Below are 26,965 nucleotides of genomic sequence, written 5' to 3'. Positions count from 1 at the left end.
ATGATGATAAAACCTACCAGTAACAAATCTTGCAGCCCGCCTCTGAATTGCTTCTATGTCCTCCCTCAATCCGACCTGATAGGGATCCCAAACACTCGAGCAGTACTCAAGAATAGGTCGTATTAGTGTTTTATAAGCGGTCTCCTTTACAGATGTACCACATCTTCCCAAAATTCTACCAATGAACGGAAGACTAGGACGTGAAGAGAAGATATTGTATAAACCTGTCCTGCATGAAAATGCAGAACTTTAAAGCAAGCTCACCCCAGGAAAATACAGTTGGAAGCTTGAAATCTTGAGCAAAATGTCTATCTGACCCACAGATACTGGCAGACGGAAAGGGGCAAAAAAAAAATCAACTAATCAAATTAAACAACAAAATGGAAACAACAGAAATAAGAGCAATGTGAACAAAACATACTATGCTGCAGCATATAATATTCTCACCAACAACACAGGACAGCAAGTAAACGCAGGCCATATGAAAGCCTAAATTCAATAATATCTCACTAATTCACGACGATATAGATATGTTTGTGTTACAGATACTTTATTTTATTAAAATAGGCTTTTGCCTAAGGTTGTAGTGGTACGTAGTACAGGGTGTATCAAAAAGAATCATCCAATTTGCAAGTCTATATTTCTGAAATTAAGAAGCATATACGATGAGCAGGAAACTCGGAAAGTTTTTTTCATACCTTTTCACAGCTATTCAATATGCACCCCTTGAGATCACTGTACATGTCAATGCAGCATTCATATTCTTCCCACACTGCAGCGAGAATGTCTCGACTTACAGCTACCACAGCCGCTGTTATGTGATGTCGCATTCATTCACTGTTGTTGGTAACGGACACACATAAACAGAGTCTTTTATAAGCCCCCACAACAAATAATCACATATAGTCAGCTCTGGCGACCTTCGAGGCTGGTAATGTCAGGCTGAATCATTTGGTCCATTGTGACCGATCTATCGCACTGTAATCTTTTGATTTGAAAATTACTGCACTTCCAGATATCAGTGTGACAGTGCCCCATCCTGTTGGTAAATGAAATTGTTCGAATCAGTCTCCAACAACGGGGAAAGAAAGTTCTCCAGCATATTGAGATATGTGCTTCCTGTAACAGTGTTCTCAGCAAGGAAAAAAGGACCATACGCCTTTTCCCATGAAACTGCACAAAACATATTAAATTTTAGAGTCCCTCTCATGTTTTACAACTTCATGCAGTTTTTCCATACCCCATGTTCTCACATTATGGTGGTTTACCTTTCCATTTAAATGGAATTTTGCCTCGTCACTAAACACTAAGCATGGAAGAAAACTGTTATCCTCTATCTTGCCAAGAACGAAATTACAGAACTCCACACATTGTTGTTTGTCACCTTCACATAGAGCTTGCAGTAGCTGAACTTTGTATAATTTCAGATGTAAACGCTGACACAACACATACCAGACGGACATCTGGAGCATGTGGACCTGTCGAGCTGCATGGCAAACGAATTTCTGCGGACTCCTTGTGAAGCTATGGCGGATGGTTCAATGTCTGTGTCAGACACTTGGGGATGGCCCTGCGATTTGCATTTACACAAACACCCTGTTTCTCGGAATTGTTCATGCTCTGTGCTGTAGGAGGATCCACACCATACCCAGTACAAAAGTCATGCTGCACAGTTGTTACGGACCTGCACTGCGCAAAATGTAGAATACAAAATGCTTTCTGTTGACCTGATACCATTTTTACTAGAACTGAAGTGGGTGCACACTGCTGCTACCTAGCGGGAACCATGTAAAACTTGAGAGTTTGCTCCTTCCAACGGTATGTTGTTCACACACATATCTCAAATAATAGTTATTATTTTTTTTAATCAGATGATTCTTTTTGATACACCCTGCATTTAATTGTTTTGGTACAGTCATGTCAAATCAACCAATTGTACTACATGATTTGAACCATGACCTCTCAGATTTGGATGATTTTTTTCAGGTAATGTACCCACTAACACTAGTTTAAAATGGTGATTTCAAATTTTTCTGATCTTTGGTTTTTGAGTTTCAAGGGTTTAAAAATAAAAAAAAAAACCTCTGTTTTTGATCAATCAATGATTGTTTTAAAATGCTGTAGCTCAAAAACTATACAACCTAGAGAGCTCGAACATGCACCGTTGTTTTCCTCTAAAAGTTCCCTTCGATTTGATACATAACATGACTATGCTACCTAAATCGGAAAATTTTAAACTATTCCAAAAAAACATTTTTTGAAATTTCCAAAATACGCACCCTCGGATTTCTTTATAAAAATTATATGTGTTGTCCAGTCTAACTGACTACATGCACACAAAATTTCAAGATGGGATTTCATTGGGTTCTTGTATAAAATAATATTTTATTACAGCAATACACACTAGTGAGGTGAAAAGCAGACTATTTCTAGGCTATGAATACTAAGGTAACTAACAAACTTAACTTATTATGTTAGCCTTTTTATGCAACATTACCCTCTTATTGTTTATTAATTCATTAAATGATATAGTGCTGTTTTAATTTAATGTTCATGATTCTTTTAACTATGCATCATAAGGAAGTGAACACATTTTAATTTGTAATATACATGCTACAAGTTAAAATTTTGAATAAAGCCACTCACCTTCATCCATAGTTGTAAATGGCAGAGATTATCTTTTTCTTGGTTTTCCAGGGTTATTTCTAATCATTTACAACAAGTTCCTTACATCAGAAATTGGCGTATAAGTAATTTCACTTGGGAAAAAGATTAACTTGTTGATATCTGCATGGATAGAACTGTATTTCTAATACCAATTGGTATTTACAAAGCTAATACACATGGTATTTATACAACTTAGTGTTTAGTGAGGGTAGGTGTAACATAATTTAAACGTGCTTCTTTTATTATCTTTAAGATATTTTTCCAAAGCAAGAGAAGACAACTTCATTTCTTTAGCACTTGAAGTGCAGGTTCTTCCCATAGCTTTTGTCGGATTCGCTGTTTGTAAAAGAGTATTTCCTGGTACATCTAATATATCTCTTGGCTGTGGATAGTAAAAAGACTGGGCTGGACCCTTTGGGTGTAAAAAATTTATTCAGTACATGTCATTGTATTTTTCTTCAATGCACCCTAACCACCAAGAGTCGTCATATGCTACTGTCACAAAACCAGCAGTAATATTTTCCATATGTGACGGTGTTATTTGGTTCAGTGTTGTCACATATTCATATTCAAGAGACTCATCCACACTAAAATGATAAGGCTTGACAGTAATTTGACACTCTGTGCAGGGTTTATATGAGTGAAACTTTTGTGCTCCCACAATCGCTTTTGATTCACTAAACCAAGGAAGTAAGTATCCTTTGGACAGTCCTCTGTTGTGCAATATTCAAAGCCAAAGTTTTTTATGTTTTCCATGACAAATACATTAAGTGATCTGGGTGTTAAGATTTGTTGGTTATATGGCCTTTGTAAGCCACCTTTAGCAGCTAGCTGCTTAACAGTTCCGCCAAGGCCATCGCATGTGCTCTTGCCATGGGATGTTGCAAAGAACTCCCACTCTGCCTCAACTTCAAAATCAGTTTTATGCAAACACAAATTAAGGAAGTTTTTCTTATTTTTATATTGTGCAGTGCTGCCATCAGAAAAGTAAGTAATCTTTTTAAGTGCAAAAGGCAAGTTTTGCTTTACGATTTCTAACAGTTTTTTATGGAATACATAGAAAACGACTGCATTATGTTTCAGGCAATCTGATATGAAGAAATACTGCAGATGCTTTAGTTTTCCCTCCTATTTATAATATATGATGAAAGGATGTAGTGTAGCTTCCTCGTTGCATCAAGGTGGCCGTAAGTGAGGTAGTGGCCAAAACTAGAGCCTTGACCCTATATGAAATCTCACGTTTTTTATAATAAAAAGTGAATGCCATACAAAAACTTAAGATTCTTAAGTTATTATTTTTTTATATATTTTATTCTCGCATTAAAATATCATTTAATGAATTAACAAACAATAAGAGGGTAACGTTGCATAAAAAGACTAACATAATAATTTAAGTTTGTTAGAATTACATAGGCCTACCTTAGCATTCATAGTGTAGAAATAGTCTGCTTTTCACCTCACTAGTGTGTATTGCAGTAGTAAATTATTATTTTATACAAGGACTCATTCAGGTCCCATCTTGAAATTTTGTGTGCATGTAGTCAGTTAGACTGGACAAAACACATAATTTTTATAAAGAAATCTGAGGGTACGTATTTTGGAAATTTCAAAAAATGTTTCTTGGAATAGTTTAAATTTTCAGATTTAGGTAGCATAGTCATGTTACATATCAAATTGGAGGGAATTTATAGAGGAAAACAATGGTGCAAGTTTGATCTCTCTGGGTTGTATAGTTTTTGAGCTACAGCATTTTAAAACAATCATCGATTGATCAAAAACGATTGAAACTCAAAAACCAAAGGTCAGAAAAATCTGAAATTTCAAATTTAAACTAGTGTTAGTGGGTACATTACCTGGAAAAAAAATTCATCCAAATCTGAGATATCAAGGTTCAGACTGTTAGTTGATTTGAGATGAAATGACCCTATAGTGTTTTCTATTAATTTACTGAACACAACAGTGAATATCAGAGACAAATTAATCATCGGTCAACGATATATTCTTTTTCATTATCTAAAACAATCTGACACTGCTCAGGTTTTTTACCAATCCCATGCCAGTAGAAATCTACAAGTTCTGACATAATAGTCTCAGTTCACCAAATATTTCAGTTATTGAGATGTCCTGAAAGTGGAAAATTATTCGTTCCAGAACACTCTTCAAGCAAAAAATCTTTTTCTGACATGTTTTGCACAAAAGCACTATCTCCTTTGGTGTCACAAGGCTTAGGCCTGTCCCACCCCTCATTAAACTGACCAAGACTTGTACGAATAATTGTAAGAACCGTTATTATTATTATGTTCTTTAAGTTTGTTTTTGGGTTTTCAGAAATACTGTGGGAAGAAAGTTTATTTATGTTGCCGGTAACGTGGAAGACGTTGCCCAACGATCACCATGAAAGTTCGACATAGTGGCAAAAGGACAAGGAATAAAACAAATGCTGCAAACTACTGCGAGCCACGGAAGAGCCTGGGCTGCGAGGGCGTCGAGCTTCCTAGGTCGTTGTTGGACAACGTCAAAGGAAGAGATATTCTGCTTTCACTTTGTAAACAGATCGATCGAGTCTTGAAAGGTTCATGTCAAACGTATAGGCGGGTGACACATTAAGTGGGACCCGAGGCCTGTAATACTTCCACAGTTATTAAAAAGTTGTTAAACTGCAAAACCAATAGTTCATCACTTATATAGATAAAAAGTTGTAAAGATATAGGAAAGGAAGAGTTGCGGCGTCAGAACGAAAAGTGATACATCGCTCAGCAACGGAGGAGGACGTAAACAGCGGGCATTATGTGGTGAAAACAAACCGAGTGATAAAATAGTAAGTCTGTAATTAAGCATAAAGCCACGTAACACTGCACTCCACAAACACAATACAAAAGTTTGAGCTGCCTTCACCGCTGTATTAAACCAAAGCAAACAATATGTTGTAAATTTTAGTCCTTTTTCCACATCCAAGTATTTTACAACATTTAAACAATGTTCATAAGTATGCTAAATCTAATGTGTAGCTGCAAAATAAATACTAGAACATCAAATAAGAAAATCACATGATGAAACACATCCACAGCACCTGGTTGGACTGCACCTGACATGAGACAGCTTGTAGTCAGTAGCTGATGGTCACAATAGAGTGAGGAAACTCTCAAAGTGTGGACTGTTCTGAACTTTATGTAGCTATGAAATTGCTTTGGCGAATTGTTTCTGGAAGTTTTTGTATTACTGCTGAGTTAAAAAGTAAAGCGAATTATCTTTGAAGTTCCATGAGACTGAAAACTTTAGCAGACAGCCGAAAAGCAATTTAAAAAATAGGGGAAGGAGTGGACCAACTCATGCTTTGTGTCTATATCGTGTGATGTTTACCACTACATCACCAGCTGATAGGCACTGTCACAAACTGAGAAGAAGACAATTTTTCCTGGCACTCTCTCATCGTACAGTGTTACCAAATCGTGCATATGGCCAGACTTAGAATTCTGGGGGGTGGCTGCCTAAAGTGAATGACTAACTTAGTCTCTGCAGTGCCTGGCCGGCAGCCAGGTTTTACACCTAAGGTTGTACCTTACTTTCATACTCTCTTTTTGTGTATCTTTTATCACATTAGGAAGATAGCAGTTTTCTTATATTCTACAAAAGAAATTTTTGTGTTATTCATAAAGTTTACAAATTTCTCTCCACAAAATTGGTAAACATGCAAAACCAGAAAATATAATAAAAAATGAAGAACACAAATTATGGTTATATTCATGCAAGCTTTTGAAGCCAGTGGCTTCAGAAAGGAGGGAAAAGAATAGGGGTAAATGAAAATGACTGAAATACAATGTATTTCATCAAGTAGTAGACAACCGTATGAATTATAAGTGCTTATATTTGGTATTATCATGTACTACTTGATGAAATATTTTGTACTGATTTTCTAAGATTTTGATTTAAGGATGGCTGCTTGCCAAAATGCATGATCAAAAATAATAAAATGTGACCAAGACACAATTTTTGTGTCTAAGTCATCCACAAACCTTATTTAATCAAACTGATTTGTGCTTTCTGTTATATCTTCCCTCTGTACCTTTTTTTTTATATTATCTGATGAAAGTAGAAACAGAGAATTAAAATTCAAAATTCTACATAGTTTTCTGCCATCTCTGACTGCTGCAATTTCTTGTCTCCCCTCCCCCCCCCCCTGCCCCTTCCTCAATGCAGTTCTTTGTCTCTTGATCAAAATTAGCTGACATGAAACTCATAACTGTGTACAATAATACTGTACCTTATCAGCAAAACCAAGAGATTTCTCCTTCTCAGTCAAGGAATATATACTGTCTTTACACCTGTCCCACAGATTCTGCAAGACTTTTGGTTCTCTTCTATATGCTTCACTCAGTTTTACCACTTGCTCAAATTTCTCAACAGGCAAATTTGGAATTATCTTGCTGTCACCAAAACCTCTATAATTACCACTGTTGGTAAAAATACCACACGAATAAACCAAAAATGCCTGAAAATAAAGAAATACATCAAGTATTTGTTACTTATAATGGACAAAATATTTTTTTGACTGTTTACACTACAAATTTTTAAAAAGGCACCATTTACCTTATATTCTTCCTCAGTCAGACCACCTTCACCCATTGCTACTTTTCGTAGTTCTGTTAATGGTTGTCCCAAAAATAACTTGTGGAGAAGTATGAATATTAGGGGTGATTCCGGTGAAGTCTGAAATCATAAGCTCAATACTTAACTCATTTAAAACAGCTACTCTTATAGAATTTTGTCAACATATTCTCTAATATGCACATTAGAACAATTGAATGACCTTGACAAATGCATTTCACAATTTACATCCATGTATTATAAAGCTTAATATATGTAGAAATCAACAGAAATTAGTTAAAGTCCACTTTCAGAATTCCTGATTTATGCTAGCAAATTAAAGGTGTTAAAGTAGCTATGATTATTATTAAAAACACCAATTCCACACATAAGTTGGGTGCACACATATGTTCACCGAGCAAGAAGGGCTCAAATAGAAGAACCCGCACCCTTTTTTTTTTCACTCAGGAACTTCTGACCCCAATCACAAACTTCCTCAAAACATCACAAACACAGCTACAATATTTTCCAGATTAATTTATTCTATAAATACATCTTAAAACATGTTGCCCTACCTGCAACAAAACAATTAGACCTCCATTCCATGATGCCTGGCTTAAGAAGTGAGCATACAACTTCTCATTTTCTGTTAGGTCTTTGAAGGCAGATGTGCAGTCTAGTTCAACCACTGGCTGGTCATTTGGAAGAATGAAATGTTTTCTGTCACTCATTGCCTCACACGTAGAATATCTGCAACAAAATAAGATTACACATTTTAATAATATTATCGAACATTTCATTTCATGCAAGATCAATTATTGCCCCTATTTCAAGCTCAATTTTTCTGTATTAAGGGCTCATAATTTTGACAGATAAGGAGAGAATTTTTACAGAAGGTTTTCATATAAAATCCAGATGAGCAAACCGAAAATTTAACGAACCGTCCTTCCAATCAGAACATAGGTGTACATGTGCAAACGAGTGCTGTGTGGGAGGGAAGTCAGTAAAGGGAGTGTGTATGTGCTGACAGATCGAGGCATGCTGGCACAGGATAAGATTTCATGGTTCAGTTATGACCAATTCCTCTACAGCATCACCTCTAGCATGGCACCTTCATCCACCGCGACCCTGCAGGATGCACTCCAGTCATGCTTTGGATGGAGCATATCAACCACTGCTTTGCTTACAGCACCCAGGCCTGCACCTGGCACTGCAACACAGGGACAAGAATCTTCTCCATCCATCTGTACGGGTTCACAACAACTGTCTCCACAAACACAGTCCAGCCAGCCAGCCTATGTTTGTTTGGAAGAAACTGCCGCCGCTGCCCCCCCCCCCCCCCCACCACTACCAGCCAACGAGCACAGCACTGTCTAAGTAGAGTTGCATCCACTTACCATAGCCCCCAGTCACAATGCCACCAACACCGCCTCCAACACAACACGGGCTGATGCCAACCCCGACGTTTCCAATGCGCCACTGCTTCTACTGTTGCATCCAACACACCACCAGCCAATGCTGCCTCCTCTGCCACTAATGCTCACACCACTGGAGCAGTGACACTATTTTATGTGCTCCCAGCACCACACAAATGTGCTGCCCATGACATCCCCTCACTAGAGGCTAGAGCACTTGTACAGACACAGCAATGGCAACCCATGCATGTGCTCCGTTACTTGAGATCCACGACCCATACTGGCTGCTTTGTGCATCCTCGGCACGGCCACTGCCACAACGTCACACATGGTCGGTCTGCACAATAACACCAGACACCGTATACCTTGCGGTACCTAACAGATGGCACCATCCTACGCCACCACATGGCCCTGCCCAGCTACAATTCAGATGATCCCTAGCAGGCATCCTTAATCAGCTTCAAGCATCCCTCTGCTATGTTTGTGCCAGTGTTTCACTCTCAATGTGCTGTGCTGAGGGAGGAGAGGGTTCAGCCAAGCTCCAATGTTTCATTGTATTTCTCCAACACCCCCATGCTGGTCTCTTCCGTCACAGGTAGATCTTTGACCGCCATGCGGCCCAACTATTGCTTGCGCAGGCTCTGCTCCTGCTCTGATGAAGTAACATCTCCTGGCAGCACTCTCGGCAGCTCACCTCACACAATGCCACATGGCTTATTTTGTTAGCTGCAATACTTCAATGGAGTTTGTGTTAATAGCAGGGTTCCATGCCTGTATCCAATTTCAATGTTTTCTCACAGTCCAGCAAATGAGATGGGTTCTGCTGCACCTCCTGCACCCCTTTCTCGAACTGCGCTTCTTCAAAGGATTTTTGTTGTGGTTCAGCAAAGTCTGATTCTAGACGCCTGGTTCGCCTCACTGATATTGGGACCTGAATTACTAAGTACAGCAAATTGTTTATCAGTGCAGTGGAGTTTAGCAAGTGCCAGGTACGACATTACCATTTCATTCCTGACCACTTTGACATTCTTTTACCACCAAGTGTGGCCAGAAATGAGTTTCTCTTGTCCGATTATGCTGGCTCCCTTCACCACCACTCAAGTCTGCCTTTGTCCTGATACCTCTTCCCCCCCCTTTCTGTGTGCACATATTTCACCTGTATGAACTTTGTTCCAACAACTGTAGTAACTTACGGTGTTTGCGTCTTCTAGCCTCCAGACATTACTGCATCAAATACTGTACGTAGCTTTTACTTGTTTTAGTCTCCGGCACGAGCAAGGCTTCCTCTCAGTTCTGAAATTCTTGCTCAATTTGTGTAAGCTTAGAAACATGCAAGCCCTTAAGAAAGGAGGAAACATTAAGTCATTCCTTCAGCATCATCCTTCCACTCTCTGTAGATTATCTTTCTCCTTCAATGCCTATCAGACTCTCATAATTCTATTACCTCTGGCTCCCTCCTCCTACTGCATCAAATAAAACAGAAGTTAAACCAAAACAAACATAGCATGCAAACGGAAATATCAAAACAGATATCTGCACACGAGAGTACACCAAAATGAAATTACAATGAACTGAAGATGGACAAAATAAATTACAGCACAACAAAGATATAAAAATACCTTTTACCATGCAGCTACATATCTATGTTCTCACAGTAAAGTACAATTTTTTTTCTATTTGCTTATTGATCTGCTGCCACTCAATAAATATCAATCATTTACAAGGAACAGTTGTTGACTACAAATGTTTACACCGATATGTTAAATACAAAATGCTGGTAAGTTTTGGGTTAAAAAAATAATAGTGACATTCAAATGGAGTAATACTATATTAAATACAACAACCACCAATCACTTGATAAAAGTTCTTGTAGCAAGCTGAAGCTTTGAGTCAGTCCATGAAGTGTGAGTGGCTCAACTGGTTCAGCTAAGTCCATGAAAATATATGTACAGGTTTCTAATTGTCATGCAAACTGTTTAACTGCACATGTCAGTGTTTATATAAGAATTAACTTTTCTGAGGCTGACCTCAATTCCTATAAGGAGCTGCTAGAAGTGGCCAAGGCTGCACACAAAAGGAATGAAAATTAAGTATTAATGTCCTGTCAACGATGAGTTCAGTAGAGACAAAGCACAAGCTCGGAGTGGCGAAAGAATGGGGAGGAATTTGGCCATTCTCAAAGGAACCATCCCAGCATTTGCCTTAAGTGATTTATTGATATCATGGAAGATTTAAATAAGGATGGCCAGAAAGTAACTTGTACTACCATTCTCCGGAATATAAATCCCGTGTCTTATCACTGTGCCACCTCGCTCGTGCAAAGTGCATGGACTGCTTTCCATCTGCAGTATCGTACCCAGAACTGACTTGGGCATTATGGTTTCGAGCCAGGTGAACGGTCTCAACAATAGTCTCGTCAATTCTGCGACAGGCTTTCACTGTAGATTTCTAGACCAGTGATATGATGTGGCTAACAGAAGGACTCCTTTTAATGTCACCTGTGCTACTCAGTGAAAGCAGATACCAGGGTAGCAAAGTACATGTGGGAAGCACATGGTATTTTATTTTTAGGCACAAAGAAATTTCTGATTCCACTAACGGCCGCACATCAATCCATGCACCTAGAACATAACATTTCCAAGAAAGTAGAGATACTGAAATATCAACTGTTGAAGCAATCATACCAAGGACTCCAGGAAAGCTTAATAAATAAATAAATAAATAATAAATACATCTAACAATGTTATAATTCTGTCTGACAACAAATTTATTTGGCACTAATTGATTGGCCAACACATCCTCAAATTAGGCATCAGATGCTTTCATCAGCTGAAAAGTTCTACAACAATAAGTAAAAGCTTTGTTTCACAGAAGAAACCAGATCATAAAATAGTAGTAGGAGCCTTTAAAGTACCTTGCAAAGTAATTTTGAATACTTTCTCCATGAAAGTCTTTTAACTAGTTCAACCACTCACATGTAACAGAAAATATTTTAACCTTCAACGTTGCAAACATACCAGACTACTGGCAGTGCAATTAATGAGAGACAAGGATTAACAACCACAATTTCACATTAATGGTTACTACAGATAATAAATCTATCAAGAAAGCTTGAATAGTTTTCATATTTAGCAGAAGAGGTAAGGAGTCGTTAGCATCCTCCTTCCGAAACCAACTCGTCAGATGTAGAGAAAGAATGGGCGAAGCTTAGGCATGCATAGCAGCCTGGGTAAGAATGTACTTTTTCAGTTGTTTAGAACAGGGGACACCCTCCCTGGTTTTATAATCACTTCTAGAAAATACTGAGGTAGCAGAGAGTGTTGCACTCTCAACTGAGACAATGGTGAAGAAATATAGACAGTTAGAAGAAATTAATATGTCACTGGGGACAGTTATGTGTAAGCATCATACACCAACCCACGATTATTCTAAAAACCTAGACAGGCGTGGTCCTATATTAAACACCATGTGGGTCAAAAGCTTCTGTTCAGTCGCTTAACCTGTCTGGTGCAAAATTAAGCAGTCGGGAAAAGGACAGTTTTTGTACTAAATATTGTATTCAAAGACTAAATCATTCTCACAGGAAGATCATACAGGGTTACAACATTCAACAATCATTGAAACTCTCCAAGGGGTGACACAGAAATAAACCTCCTGATATTCGAAACAACACATCATCAGATCATGCTCGAATTCAGGTCTGATTTGGCAAAGAGTATTTAGTAGCAGTGGCCCCTTTCTAAGGTCACATTTACTATTAGTCTCTCGCACAGCAAACAATTTTAAATAAGTGAAAAACAGTGCCGGTTACCCTACGTATGAGACAGCAAAATAAAGTGTAAAATTACATGCAGATTTCCTTGATGTTGGTCCACTGAAGTATCCTGTGACATATTCCTAACTCCTTTGAAACACAGATCATCTGTTACATAAGATATCATGTGAGAAATCAATGTATGCCTTCCAGCAGATTCTATATACCTTAATTTCCTAATACACACTTTACATTGTTAAAGGCCCAAGCATTAAAAGAAGTTGGTAAACATTAGTATGATACTGCCAACTGCAGCAATGAATGGAAGACACAAAACAATCTGTTCATTTTTGAAAATATAATATGGGTATGTAAATAGAATCTCGTCACCGAACAATGGCAGGAGAAAATGCTTGTAAAAGATATGGAAATGTGCAAGCTTTTAGAGATTACAGAAAATTTGAAGGGAAAGGAAGGGGGGCGGGGGATGATTACAAAATGGGGAGAGTTACAGAAAAGTTATCCACAATCCTGGGTCCGGGAAAGACTTACTGGATGGGGTGAGAAGGAAAAACTGATTTTTGGTGCCTAACCCGTTTCTGCCTAATGTGACATATGCCATGTAACATTCAACCAGTTTTCTCTTGTTGGCAACAATGCATGCATTTGGAATGCCTACTGTTGTACGTCTCTCAGTTGAGGAAGCTATTTTGTTGATATTTAAGAAGAGAAAGTAGGAAGATGACAGTGTCTGATTGTTCATTTACTGAAGACTTTTCCGGAATAAGATTATTTTTTGGAATAAGAAGTAAGTACTATTTTCTGACGAAATGTACCACACAATTTTTAAAACTTTTGCTTAATTATAATGTTAAAGGCACCGAAATTTATAATATAAGTTAGCCACAAATGTAATTCATCATTATGGTTCCAAATCCAGTTTTTAATAGAGGGTTGCACATACATTATGCTAGGCAGAACAGTCAGTATAATGCTTCCTTCTTTCTCAGAAGCCTGTCTGTGCATGAAATCCTGGCTATTCTTGAGATGTAATGCATTTACTGAGCCTCCTAAAGCTAACGTAGAGTCAGATGAAGATTCTGGTGAAGAAGAGCAGGGTGTAAAAATACATAATCTTGGGCCTAGGCAAAATCATGCTGGTACAGAAGTGGTATTGACCAACAACAACAGATTAGGTAGTGAACCTGAGACTGACTGCTCTCACGATGATGCATCAGGAAATGTCATTTCAGATAAAACAGAAAAGCTACAGATCACGAAAACTACATAATAAGAGATTGGAGAAGGGAGAGTCTGCAAAGTGACAATGCTTTATTTCCTGAGAGTGAGTGCAGTAAATACAGAAGCTTGTCTCCAGTTCAGTGCTTTGAACTGTTTTGGAATGTTCAAACAATTCAGTTTTTCCAGCACTGAATCTACAAAACACGCTTTATTCAAGGACTGTCCAGATCCTGAAATAACACATGAAGAGGTAAATGATCTTCAAGGAATTCTAATTCTTGCGGGCTTTAATCCTCTGTATAGCACAAGATGTTTCTGAGATTCATGATTGGACATGGGAAATGAAATGGTACACAATATGACAAGAGGAGACAGATTTGAAACAATTACAGGTTTCATTCACTCATATGATAACACACAAATCAAAGTAAACAATAAAATGTGTAAGCTTCAGCCATTAACAGATATGTTACGAAAAGTGTTTTCTCTCCACATTTAGCCGGAGCAAGATTTGGATTGTGATAAGAGCATGATTAAGTATTTTTGCAGACGTGGATGCAAATAATTTCAGAAAGGTAAATCCATTAGATCTGGGTACAAATCATGGTGCGTAAACACAAACATGGGTTATCTAGTGCAGTTTGAAATATATGAAGGAACTGATCCATAAAGGAACAAAACATATGAGAAAGCATTTGGAAAATCTGCTGCATCTCTAGTTCAAATGATTGATTCACTTCTGACAAAAGTATAAATCTTCCCCAAAGGTTTTATTTTGATAATCTGTTTACATCACCAACATTGTTGGTTCACCTAAAAGAATTAAGTTATGTTCCTACTGGTGCTATTCGTGTGAACTGTATGCCTAAATAATGTCCAAAAGGAATAAGAGAGATTTTGATTAGGAGAGCAAAAGGGTAAGTGGAATGATTATTACCAGTGAGCTCTGTGAGCCGATATTCAAGACAAGAGAAAAAAGAAATGTTGTACCATGACCACATTGTATTGGAGAATACAACAAAAATATGGGTGGAACTGACTGAAGGGATGAAAGTACAGCGTCACACAGAGTGAGCATCAGAAGACGGCACTGACGGTAGCTCATGGAAGTGTCTGTACGTAGTTTGCGACTTCTCTACAGAAAGACAGGTATGAATATGCCACAACCACGATTTCAGCACTACATTGTGAAATGTCCACCTGACTTCCAATGCAACAATCCCTAGAAGTCCTGGTCGCCCTGCATGACATCATTTACAATGAGGGGGACGGAGGAAAAAAAAAATCTGATAGTTATGGTGCCACAGAAAAAAGAAGATGCTGCACTGCAAAGAACAATATGCTGCAAATGTGGTGATAGTTTGCGCACAGAGTACTTTGTACCATATCACAGAAAATGAATGCTATTGCCTAAACATGATGTAAATGATGTACACTGCTTTATTTTATTTACTGTCATGTATTTCACTTAAAATGTATGATCTGCCAAGCATGACATATGCTATATCTTCTTTTGCTTAAATTATTAATTACTTTTTTTGTTTAGCTTCTTGATGTACGTTTCATTAATAACAATGAACAAATAAATATCAGATTTGCAAAATTGAGAAGTGCAAATTAATTCACGCAGAAATGGGTTAAGAATCTGAGAACCTATAGGTAGAAGGCAGGGTAAAAAAGCAAGATGGTGGTTGCAATAAAATCATCATACAAGAGTAAGTAAGAGTGGGAAGCCAAGTGCATTATGCATGCTAGACAGGTGACAGGGCGAAAAAAAATAGACAGGTCAGAAAACAAAAGATGCAGAAAGATTTAAGGGAATGAAGGAAAGGAATGATTATTGGTAAGAAAAGCTGAGAGACAATAAAAATTAACATAAATTTGGGGCAAGTGGGTGGTGAGAACCAATCACATGTTGTAACGCCAGTTCCCACCTATGGAATTTTGAGAAACTGGTCATGAATGTCATAATGTAGAGCGTGCTCCAACAGGATATTGTGTGGTAACAGTTTACAACCTCTGTCTATGCTCTTTCCTCCTAAATGATAACTTGGTGGTTGTCATACTTACATAGGAGACCAAACACTTTTTACATACCCGCTTGTACATGGCATGTGTCGTTTTGTAGGTGGCCTTTGATAGTATATGTTTTGCCAGTTACAGAGCTGCTATACGGGGTGGTAGGAGAGTGCAACATGCAAGTTTTACAGTTGGTACGGCAACAAAAGTAGCAGCCATAGGCTAGCAAAATGGGTGCATAGGGTCTGACCAAGATATTGTGAAGATTTGGATATGGGGGAGGGGAAAGGATGAAAGACGTTCTAGGTGTGTGGCTGACAAAATGTCAGACAGAATGAGCCTCGTTTCAGGGCATAATTTTAGGAAGTCATAACCTTGACGAAGTATCTGACGATTAATATGTTCAAGCCCACAATAGGCTGGTTGGATAAGTATGTACTGTGAAAGCTGAGACAATGGTGGTTTATTGATGTAAAGAAAGATTCTGCATCCGAACAAAAATATTTGTCTCTAATACCAATGCTGTATGGGACGGAACATCTGACATGAAAAAGATGGCTACTGTTCAAAAGTATATACTGTTGTTTGTTTGTGGGTTTAATGGGCACAGTAGATCACAGATAACTGTATGAAGTTTAATTGGGAGAATGTATTTAGAGATTCCAAAAATTTCAACAGTTAGCCTCACCATGAGATCTTATGGCAAAGATGTCATCACTGTACCTAAACCAAACCAAGGGCTGAAGGCTTAAGGATCCCTGGAAAGCCTGACATAGGAAGAAGCAATACTGGTTCCCATGGGTGTACCCTTGATGTGTTCGTAAGTCTGCTCCTCAAAGGATGGCCACTTTTAAGTCTAAGGTTGATTAAGGTGAGCAGGGAGGACATCATAGGTTTGAACTCTGATGGGTGCTAGTTGAGGTAATGTTCAGCAGCAGATGGACAATGTACATGGGGAGAAAACATGTGTTCATATTGTAAATATGATGCAATTCGTGTAAATGAGTTACCCGTACCACAACAGAGAAGCTTCCATTAGTCATTAGTTTTAACACTGTTTTAATAGATAAGCTCACTCACCACAATTTTGCAATGATTCAGATTCTACTAGTGTTTTGCGATAAGTAAAAAGTAATACATCTATTCTACAAGCTGCATTCTGCATGTTGTCAGGCTTTTAACTGATTGCCTGTAGAAAATGTTCAGTGTAAATAGCACATAAACCCAACAATCGTCACTGATGGTATGCATAAAAACCCATACCATTTCCAGTTCATTATCCTCTAGCAAGATTATCCGATCCATGTTTGATATAATGAACAAACAGTTATTTGTCGTACTTCATAAATACATTGGAAGGTTAAATATGAGTTCAAAAATTCCATCCTGGAAGATACAGGAAAATAAAGGAATAAAATTGGTGTGACAAATTTTTATGTCAATTTCTCTGGGTACTGGGCTCAGCAAACCACTGTGGTTGATAAATGATTCCACAAAATTGCATAGAACCAAAATGGCACAACTGGTAGTAACTTGTTAAAGATGCACCATAACAGAGGCAGCAGTCAAGGACTCTCTAAAAATATGCTAACATATGTTCATCAACAGAAATTATGATTTCGTCAAGCGTTCAGAACTGTTCAACAACCACTTTCTAAATGTAGCAGCAAAAATAGGATTAAATGGTTCAGTTGAAAAAGCAAGAGAATTATTAAAAATGTCATTCCACAAAACTTTAAGGTACTGGGTGCGGCACCGACATCCTTCACTGCAAAATTCCATATGGTGCCGACGAAACTTCAGACAGAATTCTGAAAAGTTTTCCAACTTGATAAATAAATCCTTAGTGATACATGCAATGCATCACTGGCACAGAATTTTTCCTGGCAGATTAAAATATGAAATTGTTAAATCTCTTCACAAGAAAGGCAATAAGAAAGACTTACATAATCATTCAATTTTCTTAATGATACAAAATACCAGAGAAAGTGATATATTCAATAGCAATCTCACATCCAAGTAGAAGCAATTTACTTAACATATCACGGTTTGGATTCCAGAAGGGTTACTCAACTGAGAATGCTAATTAACACATTCGCTCATCAAATATTATAAACATCAAATAATAAAAATCACAATTTGAAATTTTTTGTGCTCTTTCAAACTCATTTGATAGCGTAGATCATATTACATTCTTAGAAAAACCAAGTTTTATGGAATCAATAGATTTATAAAGAACTGCTTTGAAACATACTTAAACAGAACTGTGTGCCAGTCTGAGACGTGAACTTGAGACCTTTGCCTTTTGTGGGCAAGTACTCTACCAACTGAGATACCCAAGCACAAATCACGAGCTACCTACCTTCCAAACTTCACAGAAATTCTCTTGTGAAACATCCTCCAGGTTGTGGCTAAGCCATTTCTCTGCAATATCCTTCCTTCCAGGAGAGCTTGTCTCTCAGTTTCACAGACCTTCTGGGAAGTTTGGAGGTAGGAGACAAGATACTGACGGAAGTACAGCTATCAGGACAGCTCATGAGTTGTGCTTGGGTAACTCAGCTGGTAGAGCACTTACCCAGAAAAAGCAACTTTAACTGGAAGAAGCATCTTACTGAGCTTCTCAAACAATTAAGTTCAACTATTTTTGTCTTCGTGTAACTGCTAGTCTTGGAAACAACAAACCAATCTCCTGATATGTTTCCACTCAACAATGTCTTATGGAATAATTTTTTTAGGGTAACTCATCACTTAAAAAAAGTACTGAGTGCACAGGAGGAGGAGGAGGATATTAGCGTTTAACGTCCCGTCGACAACGAGGTCATTAGAGACGGAGCGCAAGCTCGGGTGAGGGAAGGATGGGGAAGGAAATCGGCCGTGCCCTTTCTAAGGAACCATCCCGGCATTTGCCTGAAGCGATTTAGGGAAATCACGGAAAACCTAAATCAGGATGGCCGGAGACGGGATTGAACCACCGTCCACCCGAATGCGAGTCCAGTGTGCTAACCACTGCGCCACCTCGCTCGGTACTTACCGAGTGCACAAAAATGGCAGTAAGAATAATGTGGTGGTCACCCACAGTCATTATGTAGGTACTCCAAGGAGTTAGCCATTTTAAATGAACTGTCACAACACACATTTGCTACTGAAATGTCATAAATAATCCATCACAAGCTGAGAAGAACAGTGATGTCCCTATCTACAACACTAGAGGATCAAACAGCAGTCATTATCAATTATTAAAGCTGTCAATGGCTCACTGGAGTTCAATATGAAAAGTTTTGATTGGTTGCTCAACAACATAAAATGTCTGACAGGTAGCAAAGTAAATTTTAGAACTAACCTAAACTCAATCTGTCCTGGATAACTTCTATTCCATACATAAATTTGTCTAACAACGGGTAGCACGAATAAATAAATAAATAAAATAAACATTTTTGTTAGGTGTAGTTCCTTGAGTAAGACAAAAAAAAAAAAAATAATGACTGACTCGATCCACATCATTTCGCTAACAAACCGGTCAACACTATGACAAATTCCCATGTAAACAAGAGAGATGTTTCTGAACCATTGCACACAAATGTCCATGGGTGGTTTCCTTAAACAGGGCACAATTTCCTTCACCCATCCTTGCTCATGTGAGTCTGTGCTGTTTCTCCAAGAACTCCACCGTGACAAACCACAATTTTCCTGATAAGACATGAACTTATTTAATTACTGATTAAAGCATTAGACCCTTCTATTATTAAACAATTAAACATGTTAGTTACAATGTATTTATTCTGCAATGACTAGTTATGCACACTGCCTGGGCTGAAGTGGTATATGCAGGACCTACGTCCAACATTAGAATACTGTAGTCTGATAACTGTACCTATAAAAGCTCCCACAAGAATGAGCCTCTAAAGCTGAACTCCATTTCAAAGGAGGCATACAAGCATTATTCTCAATTTATATGGAATCTCGTGAAAAACCTATGCTTGGATGGGGAAACAGGGTTTCATATATGCTCCTATCAAATGTAACTCATGTGCCTCAACTACTGGACCATCTCAGTTGAATTCAAAAGCAATTATACAGACCAAACGATCTTAAATGAAAGAAAGAAAATGTACTGCCAAAACATAAACATTCCTTCAACACTTTCACCAGAGAACACTATCCTCTCAAAGAGACTGTTCAGAACAAACAGCTACAGCTGGCACCATATTTACAAATGATTGGAACTGCACCTCATGTTTTATGTGAAGTACAGTACATATTGCTGACGATGGCAATAAGTGCAGGTACGACAAGGACATGGAATGATGTGGGTAATGTCATTATTCTTTCATGATCTGGAAGGCAGACAAATACTTCAAATGTCTACTGTCAGACAAGTGAGCACATCAGTTACATTACATCAATATTTGTTCCACAGATCATGAATACAACATTTCATAGTGATGTCGAATGTTTCAATTAAACATAAGTTTTCATAACACAATACAATTTAAGCCAGAATAATGAAGACAGTCCTTCCTTCTAGTGTTATAGCTATCCACTTCGCTATCAGTTTTGAATTGGGCTGGGTTATTAATAACAAATTTCATAAGTGAATATATATATTTTGAAGTTACTGTGAATATCCTCACTTCCTTAAATAAATGCCCACAAAGTAATCTTCGGTGGGCTCCAGCTATTATTCTGATTACACACTTTTGTGCAAAGAATGCTTTTTCTCTGAATGATGAATTATCCCAAAATATGATGCTATATGAAAGTAGTGAATGAAAATAGGCATAGTAGGCTAACTTACTGATATGTTTATCACCATAATTTTCAATAACTTTCTTCCAATTCAGTTTCTCATCAGTACACAACCCCAGAAATTTTGAATATTCCACCTTAATCAACAGATTTCTGTTCAAAGTCTATATTTACCAAAGGTGTTATGCCATTTACTGTAAACAATTGTATATCCTGTGTTTCTCAAAATTTAGTGAGAGTCCATTTGCACAGAAGCACTGAATAAATTTCTGAAAGACACTGTTCACAATTTCCTCTGTACTACACTATCTATGTACAACTTGGTGAAAACAGTAGGCTAATGCCTTCAACTTAACACCTAATCTGATACAACTTTGTGAGCTGGCAGAATATCATCAAGGTAGATCCAGGAAAGAACTTAAGTTCCAGATGAGTGCCTGAATAAGCCTAGTCACTCAGTAAACAAATAAGTACAAAACTCTGTTTGAAGCTGAATCTGAAAAAGAAACTCTTGGAAAGCTAAATTATTTGCCCAAAACTGAAATGAAAATCGCAAATGTAAAGGGAGATTAATCGAGGCTTCAGAGGAATTTCAAATAGTACAGAATTAGGTATACGTGCAAGCAACAATGCAGGAACTATTTAAATCCAAAAGGAAAAACTTGATATTTAAGTAACGCATGTAATATGGAGTGTCGCTATTTCTGACGGAACCACAATTGACAAAAGTCAGCAATTACCAAGTTAGCAACTGTGGATATTACTTTTTTTCGTTATCATCAATACGATTACAACTGCTATTAACTTGATCATGAGACAATGACAAAGAGAACGTGCATACGAAGACAACACAAACATAAAACACATCATCATCATCTGTCAGTACTTGTAACACAGAGAATTATTCAACGTGGATCTTGGAAACCACCACTCTCCTTGGACACATTTAAAAATTAAAACAGACACATGAAGACAGTACGAACACTCTGAGACAAACCCATAGAACGGATATTCACCGGCTTATTTCTACCATAAACTACTATACACTAACAAATTAAAAGAAGTATCTCTTCACTTCAACAAAACACCAGCAGACAGTGCTAACCCACCGCGCCAAACCTTTACAAGCAGTCTGGTTATATCCGTTACGTTCGGAATAAAACTGTGGACGATGCCTTTTGCCAATATGAAACTTCCCAATCGAAACGGTTCTCGAAGAAGTAGAAAATGAACTGCAACGAGACACCTGTATCTTCTTAGTGCATGAGGTCGCAAACATACACTTTTTAGACCAGCGTTGGTATAACAATGTTCTCATCAAATTCTTTGTCATTCTTGTTAACTGCATCAATAACCATAATATTACAACAAAACATAAAATCAATTCCTTCTATTTCATCACCTTGCAACATTAACCACAACACCGCTAGATTCGTACCGAATTTGGCGTCTGTCTCGATCAGCGTGAATCGATCTGCACGGTTACGACGATATCTTCATATTTGATTTAGCGGCGGTAAAGATTTTCAACGGCGGAAAAGATTATCCTTTTCTTTTCTTTTTTTTTTTTTGAAAAAAAGGGTGTGGTTACAACCATGGATTAAACGAATTACGTAAATTTCATTGTCGTTTGTTCTTCGATGTCACATGTGCACAAAATCACTTTAGTGCCGCTGCAGGTCTAATAGCAACAAAAACAATGAGTAGGTGTGAACCTGTGTCATGACCACTGCCACTGCCACGTTCATTCCAGTGCATACTGAGAATATTTGTATCCGCCTCCATCACATTTTACAACACCAATATATAAGGCCGCAGAAGACAGCGTACAAATTTCTGCGAAAGGGTCCATAATATTTAATAAGGAAAAGATACATAAAATACAAGGAATATATATTTGTATTAATGATGCAAACTACGCATGATACCAACTTTCCCAGTTTTCTTACTGTACGTTTGCAGGGTGTATACGACCCGGGACAACTGGGAGATTCGGGAAAAACGCGGGAATTTTTTCATTCGGGAGAAAACCGGGAAAAACCCGGGAATTTTTAGAATTCCGGGAATGTTTCGTTCATTTAGTTTCCAGTTAAATTTTTGTGATTTTGATTGGTAAGAACCAATACTCCAACAAAGGATATTACTGTGTCCCGCGTCTGCAGGATAATACTGCAGCAACAAAACATTAACAAGAGGAAGAAAAAACGAAAATAAAACTTAAGTCGCAAAGGAAATCCGCCATATACTACAAAACATAGTGGTCATAGAAGCGTCTGCCAACAGCAAAGTGTGTCAAAGGCTTTAGAAACACTATGCAATGATTCATAACGACAAATTGCCTCCGATGAGCGTGACGTGACAGTTGCTGACATTAGATTCGTTTGAGCAGTTGCGGGCGGGCTCTTGTGCATGCGCAGTTGAGTCGCGTATGGGTAGTACCTTCTCCCGCATCTGTGTACGGATGTGTGGCTGGGCGCCACTATCTAGTATTGCCCCGGTTCGGAAATATCGTAGATCAGGGGCTGATGCACAGAGCAGTCTGAGTTGTGGTGTGGAGGTGGGTAGTCTTCACGTGACCTGTGTTTACGTTTAGTGATTTTGCTGTTTCCTCTTCATTTATTACTCTCACATCAAATGAAAACAAAACGGATTTCTGTGGCCGGGAGCTATCAAATGAATTAAAACATGTTCACATAATTACGGAAGGCTAAAATATGTTATTATTTTCAGGTTTTATTTCCACCTTTCTGACGGTCAAGTATTAATCGACTTGCAGAACAATGAAGTTATTTTTGTCGCTTTGCTAAAGAGATTTGGCTTTTATTAATCTTTTGGGCTGAGGCAGTCAATTTATTTGAAACAAAGTGTTCAATTTCACACTGTTGGCTAGTTTCAACTGTTCGCTGCACGTTTTCCATCTTCTAGCTCGCATGGCATTATGCCATAATAAAGAACCAAACATGAGATAATACAGTATTGGTACTCAAGAAAATTTACACTATAAGCCCAATTATGCATTTTAGTATGGTTCATGAAATTCCTATGAACTTGAAGTGTCCTCTGATGTCTTGTTTCTTTTGTGACATACGGCCTTCCTGTGTCATCGTAGCTGCGCAAGAGCAGTGACGCCTGTTATCTGGTGCTCTCTGGCAACTGCTGAAACGAATCAGTTTCTAACAGGTTACAGGAAAACATTGCGGATGGTGGTTTGAAAAGCGTTACTTTCTAAGTAAATTTCGTTTCACACAAGATGAACTATATGCGAGAATGTACGACGAATTTCTTAAATCACAGAGCGTTTGACACTCAGTTAAAAATCAACTCTTTGAGGACGACCATCTAGAAGAATTTCGACCCCATAAGATTAGACATTTACGTCGTTATTAAAAATTTTACTGGCACATTTGTGTGATATATCTTAAAGTGTAACACGTGCAAAAAAGATCAACATTATATGTGGAAGCTTAGCTCCTCTTGCAGCTTATTAATCTTCGAGGCTACGATTATATGTGAAACCTCTGTTTTTCTTGTAGCAACACTATGTATATTAATTTAAACCATCAACTTTTCTTAGTTGTGTGTTCGCGCTACCTAAGAGTGATCTTGCTATTGGCTGACTACATCACGTGTCCTATGCTGGCGAGATCACATGACATGAGCTATGACTGGCTTACAAAAGCCCGTCGCAATCTCGATTTCAGTGCCTTGGAAAGTAACCTGTGCTGTTTGGTGGAATTCGAATTTATATCTTTGTAACACGAAAATATGCAGCGTACATCTTGCTTTCGCACATCAAAGATCTTTCTAAAACGTGTCTCTCCCTCCCCTCCCCCCCCCCCCCCCCCAGTTTCGTTTTCTAAAGTGCCAGGAAATTCTACGTCAGTGTATAAAACCATAAACATTCAAAAGACTAATAAGTTTTACAGTGCCGAGGAAAAGTATACTCTCATATAACACGGGGAAAAATGTATTTTCACCCGGGAGAAAGTGTGTTTTCAACCGGGAAATCCGGGAAAAATCCGGGAATTTTTTTTCCTTGTCCATGTATACACCCTGGTTTGTGTGAACACTATGAAGATTTTATGGAAAGTCAATCATCAACTAGAACAATAATATAAATATACTGCTGTCAGCAATGCCTACAATATAACGACCACCTCACCAAAAACTGCAGAAACCCAGTCACCTGTCCTCTCTGCAAGAACACTACCTTCACAAACTATGCCCAAACCTACATTTCCCATCTACCTGCAACACCTATAACCAATTTCATCAGGGACTGATGACCCCCCCCCCCTTTAAACCAACAAACCAATCTCATCCTATCAATCTCCCTTCCCAAAAACCTTAAGTCAAGGTGACCATACTTACTATTGATAAACCACTCCATCAAACAGCTCTCTCCGTCTTCCAGCCACCACTGAAGACATTATCTGTACTATAACCTTTATCCACATAAATATTCAACCCATTGGAAAGACCACACATCATAAAACAAATACACTATGTCATTCGCACTGTCTTACATCTCAATACACAGCTCATCTATTTGCAAAAATAATCAAATTTCTTTTTTGACCCCCAGAAACATTGTTTAAACCTAATATTCACACACCGCCCTCTCTGATTGAAAATGGTGCAGCAGACATACAGCATTGTATGCCAAAATATTAATTCCCTCCATTCCAATAAACTTCTTGCGCACATCCTTAGGCAACACGAAATCCATGTCCATCTTATAAACAAAAGCTTCTTGCAACTGCACCATTCCATACACATGACTCCTTACTCCCTACATCAGAGTGATAATCCTGATGTTATTGCCCTGTGAGGAGTAACATCGCCTATCTAGAAATAACCTTTTTACCACACTACCATTCCCAAACAACACAAATGAGCACCTTGTCCTCGCCAACTTTCCCTCAAAATTCACATTAATCCTTGTTTAGCCAACCAATCCCTTACTACTTCCTAACCTACATAGACCTAGCCTGCAACACGTCCATAACAGTTGCTGCTGTTAAGTTTCACTTCCACTCAGCTGTCGAAAAACAGAGATGGCATCGTTTCATCAACATTGTCAATGGTCATCTGCATATATGCATCCCTGTCCATACCCAACCTAACATAGAGACTACTCTTGACGCCATTATTGCTTCCTCTAACCTCTTGATGTGCACAAAAAGAGAAGTCAGAGATCTAACTGGGAGTGATCATTTACCTGTCCACTTAAGATCTCATACCATGTATCAAACCATTCTGAACTCCCTCACACTCTTACATATCTAGTACTATTCTCCTGCAGACTATGCCCAAGTCCATACCTTAATTGAAAGCTACAACTCCATCCTTTAAAATTCTGATAACAACCACACGAGGGTGAACTATCTATTACATCCATCCCACAGGCCCGCACAATCTCTTGCTGTGCTTCGAGAATTTTGTTGATACCACAGAGAATTCCTTCATTCTTGCAACTAAGAAACACACAATACCAACAGTTCCGTTGGTACATTCATAGTTACTTACAAGTTAAACAATGTCAGAAGCAGCACATCACAGACATTAAGCTAAGTGAAACATCCATAAACTTTACTCATGCATCTTCATGTCTTATTCATCTTCTCAGACTAGAACTTTAACTTTCTTGTGGCTGTTTAGGAACTCATGGGACGAATATTTGACAGCAAATGTATATGCTATGGCTCGCTGATAACTTGACCTCTCAGATTCCCAAACTTGAACCAAATGGATTTTTTGTGTAGGGATATTTAAAAGCTTTGGTTTATTTCAGCTCTGTTGATAGTGTTAATAATCTCTGAGAATGCATTGGGAATGATTCTCAGTACATTGAGAACATGCCTGGGATTTTTGAGCGTGTATGGTCATTGATGAGGAAATGTGCTGAAGCCTGCCATCACGTGACCGATGGTCATGTGGAGCACTTGATGTGATGCATTTGTCAAGTGCATATCTGCAGTTTGGATCCTCAAAAACTCTGTTATGAGGTGTTCATTTACTCAGTCATAATACATCATAAACCCTTAGTTTATTAGGATTATTTGCTTATTTCGTTGTCCTTTACTTTCCCCATCCATTTGTACATATAATAATAGCCAAACATTCTGTATACACCCTTCTGAGCTGGAACATTCCACAACATTCTAAAGCATTCTGGAAAATTAGAACACAGTGGAACAGCCTAGAACATTCTCGAGCCTTCTAGAAGATTCTGTAATGTTCTGGAATATTCAAGGATATCCTACAACATTCTTGACAATAGTATCTTTGGTTGATGAATGGTGCACATTCATAGCCCTCATAAAGATAAGTGTTTAATTGAGTAAAACATTTAATTAAGGCAACATTACATCATAAATAAGTAAATTAATACTTATTGTCACTATCAATTGAAGGTTTCGCATTTTTTGCATACTTTCTGGAAGAAGACAAAATTTCATACCCACGAATTTTGGACTAGGATTTGTTTATGTTGTGGTATACTGTAAGTTAGGTGATTGTTTCATAAAGTAAAGTT

General features: G+C 38.1%; 1 protein-coding gene across 3 annotated transcripts in view; it reads right to left on the bottom strand.

Moving 5' to 3' along the window:
• Positions 1 to 22,027, bottom strand: part of LOC124600577 (dipeptidyl peptidase 3) — a 143,186-nt gene extending 121,159 nt beyond the window's left edge. The window contains exons 1-4 of one of the 3 annotated variants that reach the window (XM_047136175.1): positions 21,866 to 22,027; positions 7,827 to 8,001; positions 7,255 to 7,374; positions 6,929 to 7,156 (exon numbers count right to left, since the gene is read on the bottom strand). In XM_047136175.1, the coding sequence (XP_046992131.1) occupies positions 6,929 to 7,156; positions 7,255 to 7,374; positions 7,827 to 7,982 (504 nt within the window). In that variant the 5' untranslated portion in view covers positions 7,983 to 8,001; positions 21,866 to 22,027. The other 2 variants (XM_047136174.1, XM_047136173.1) reach the window with 2 other exon arrangements.
• Positions 22,028 to 26,965: the final 4,938 nt, after the last annotated feature.

Source organism: Schistocerca americana, chromosome 1 (genome assembly GCF_021461395.2).
Source record: "Schistocerca americana isolate TAMUIC-IGC-003095 chromosome 1, iqSchAmer2.1, whole genome shotgun sequence".
NCBI classification, from domain to species: Eukaryota; Metazoa; Arthropoda; class Insecta; order Orthoptera; family Acrididae; genus Schistocerca; species Schistocerca americana.
The sequence above is the reverse complement of the archived record's forward strand: the minus strand, read 5'-3'. Positions and strand labels throughout refer to the sequence as shown.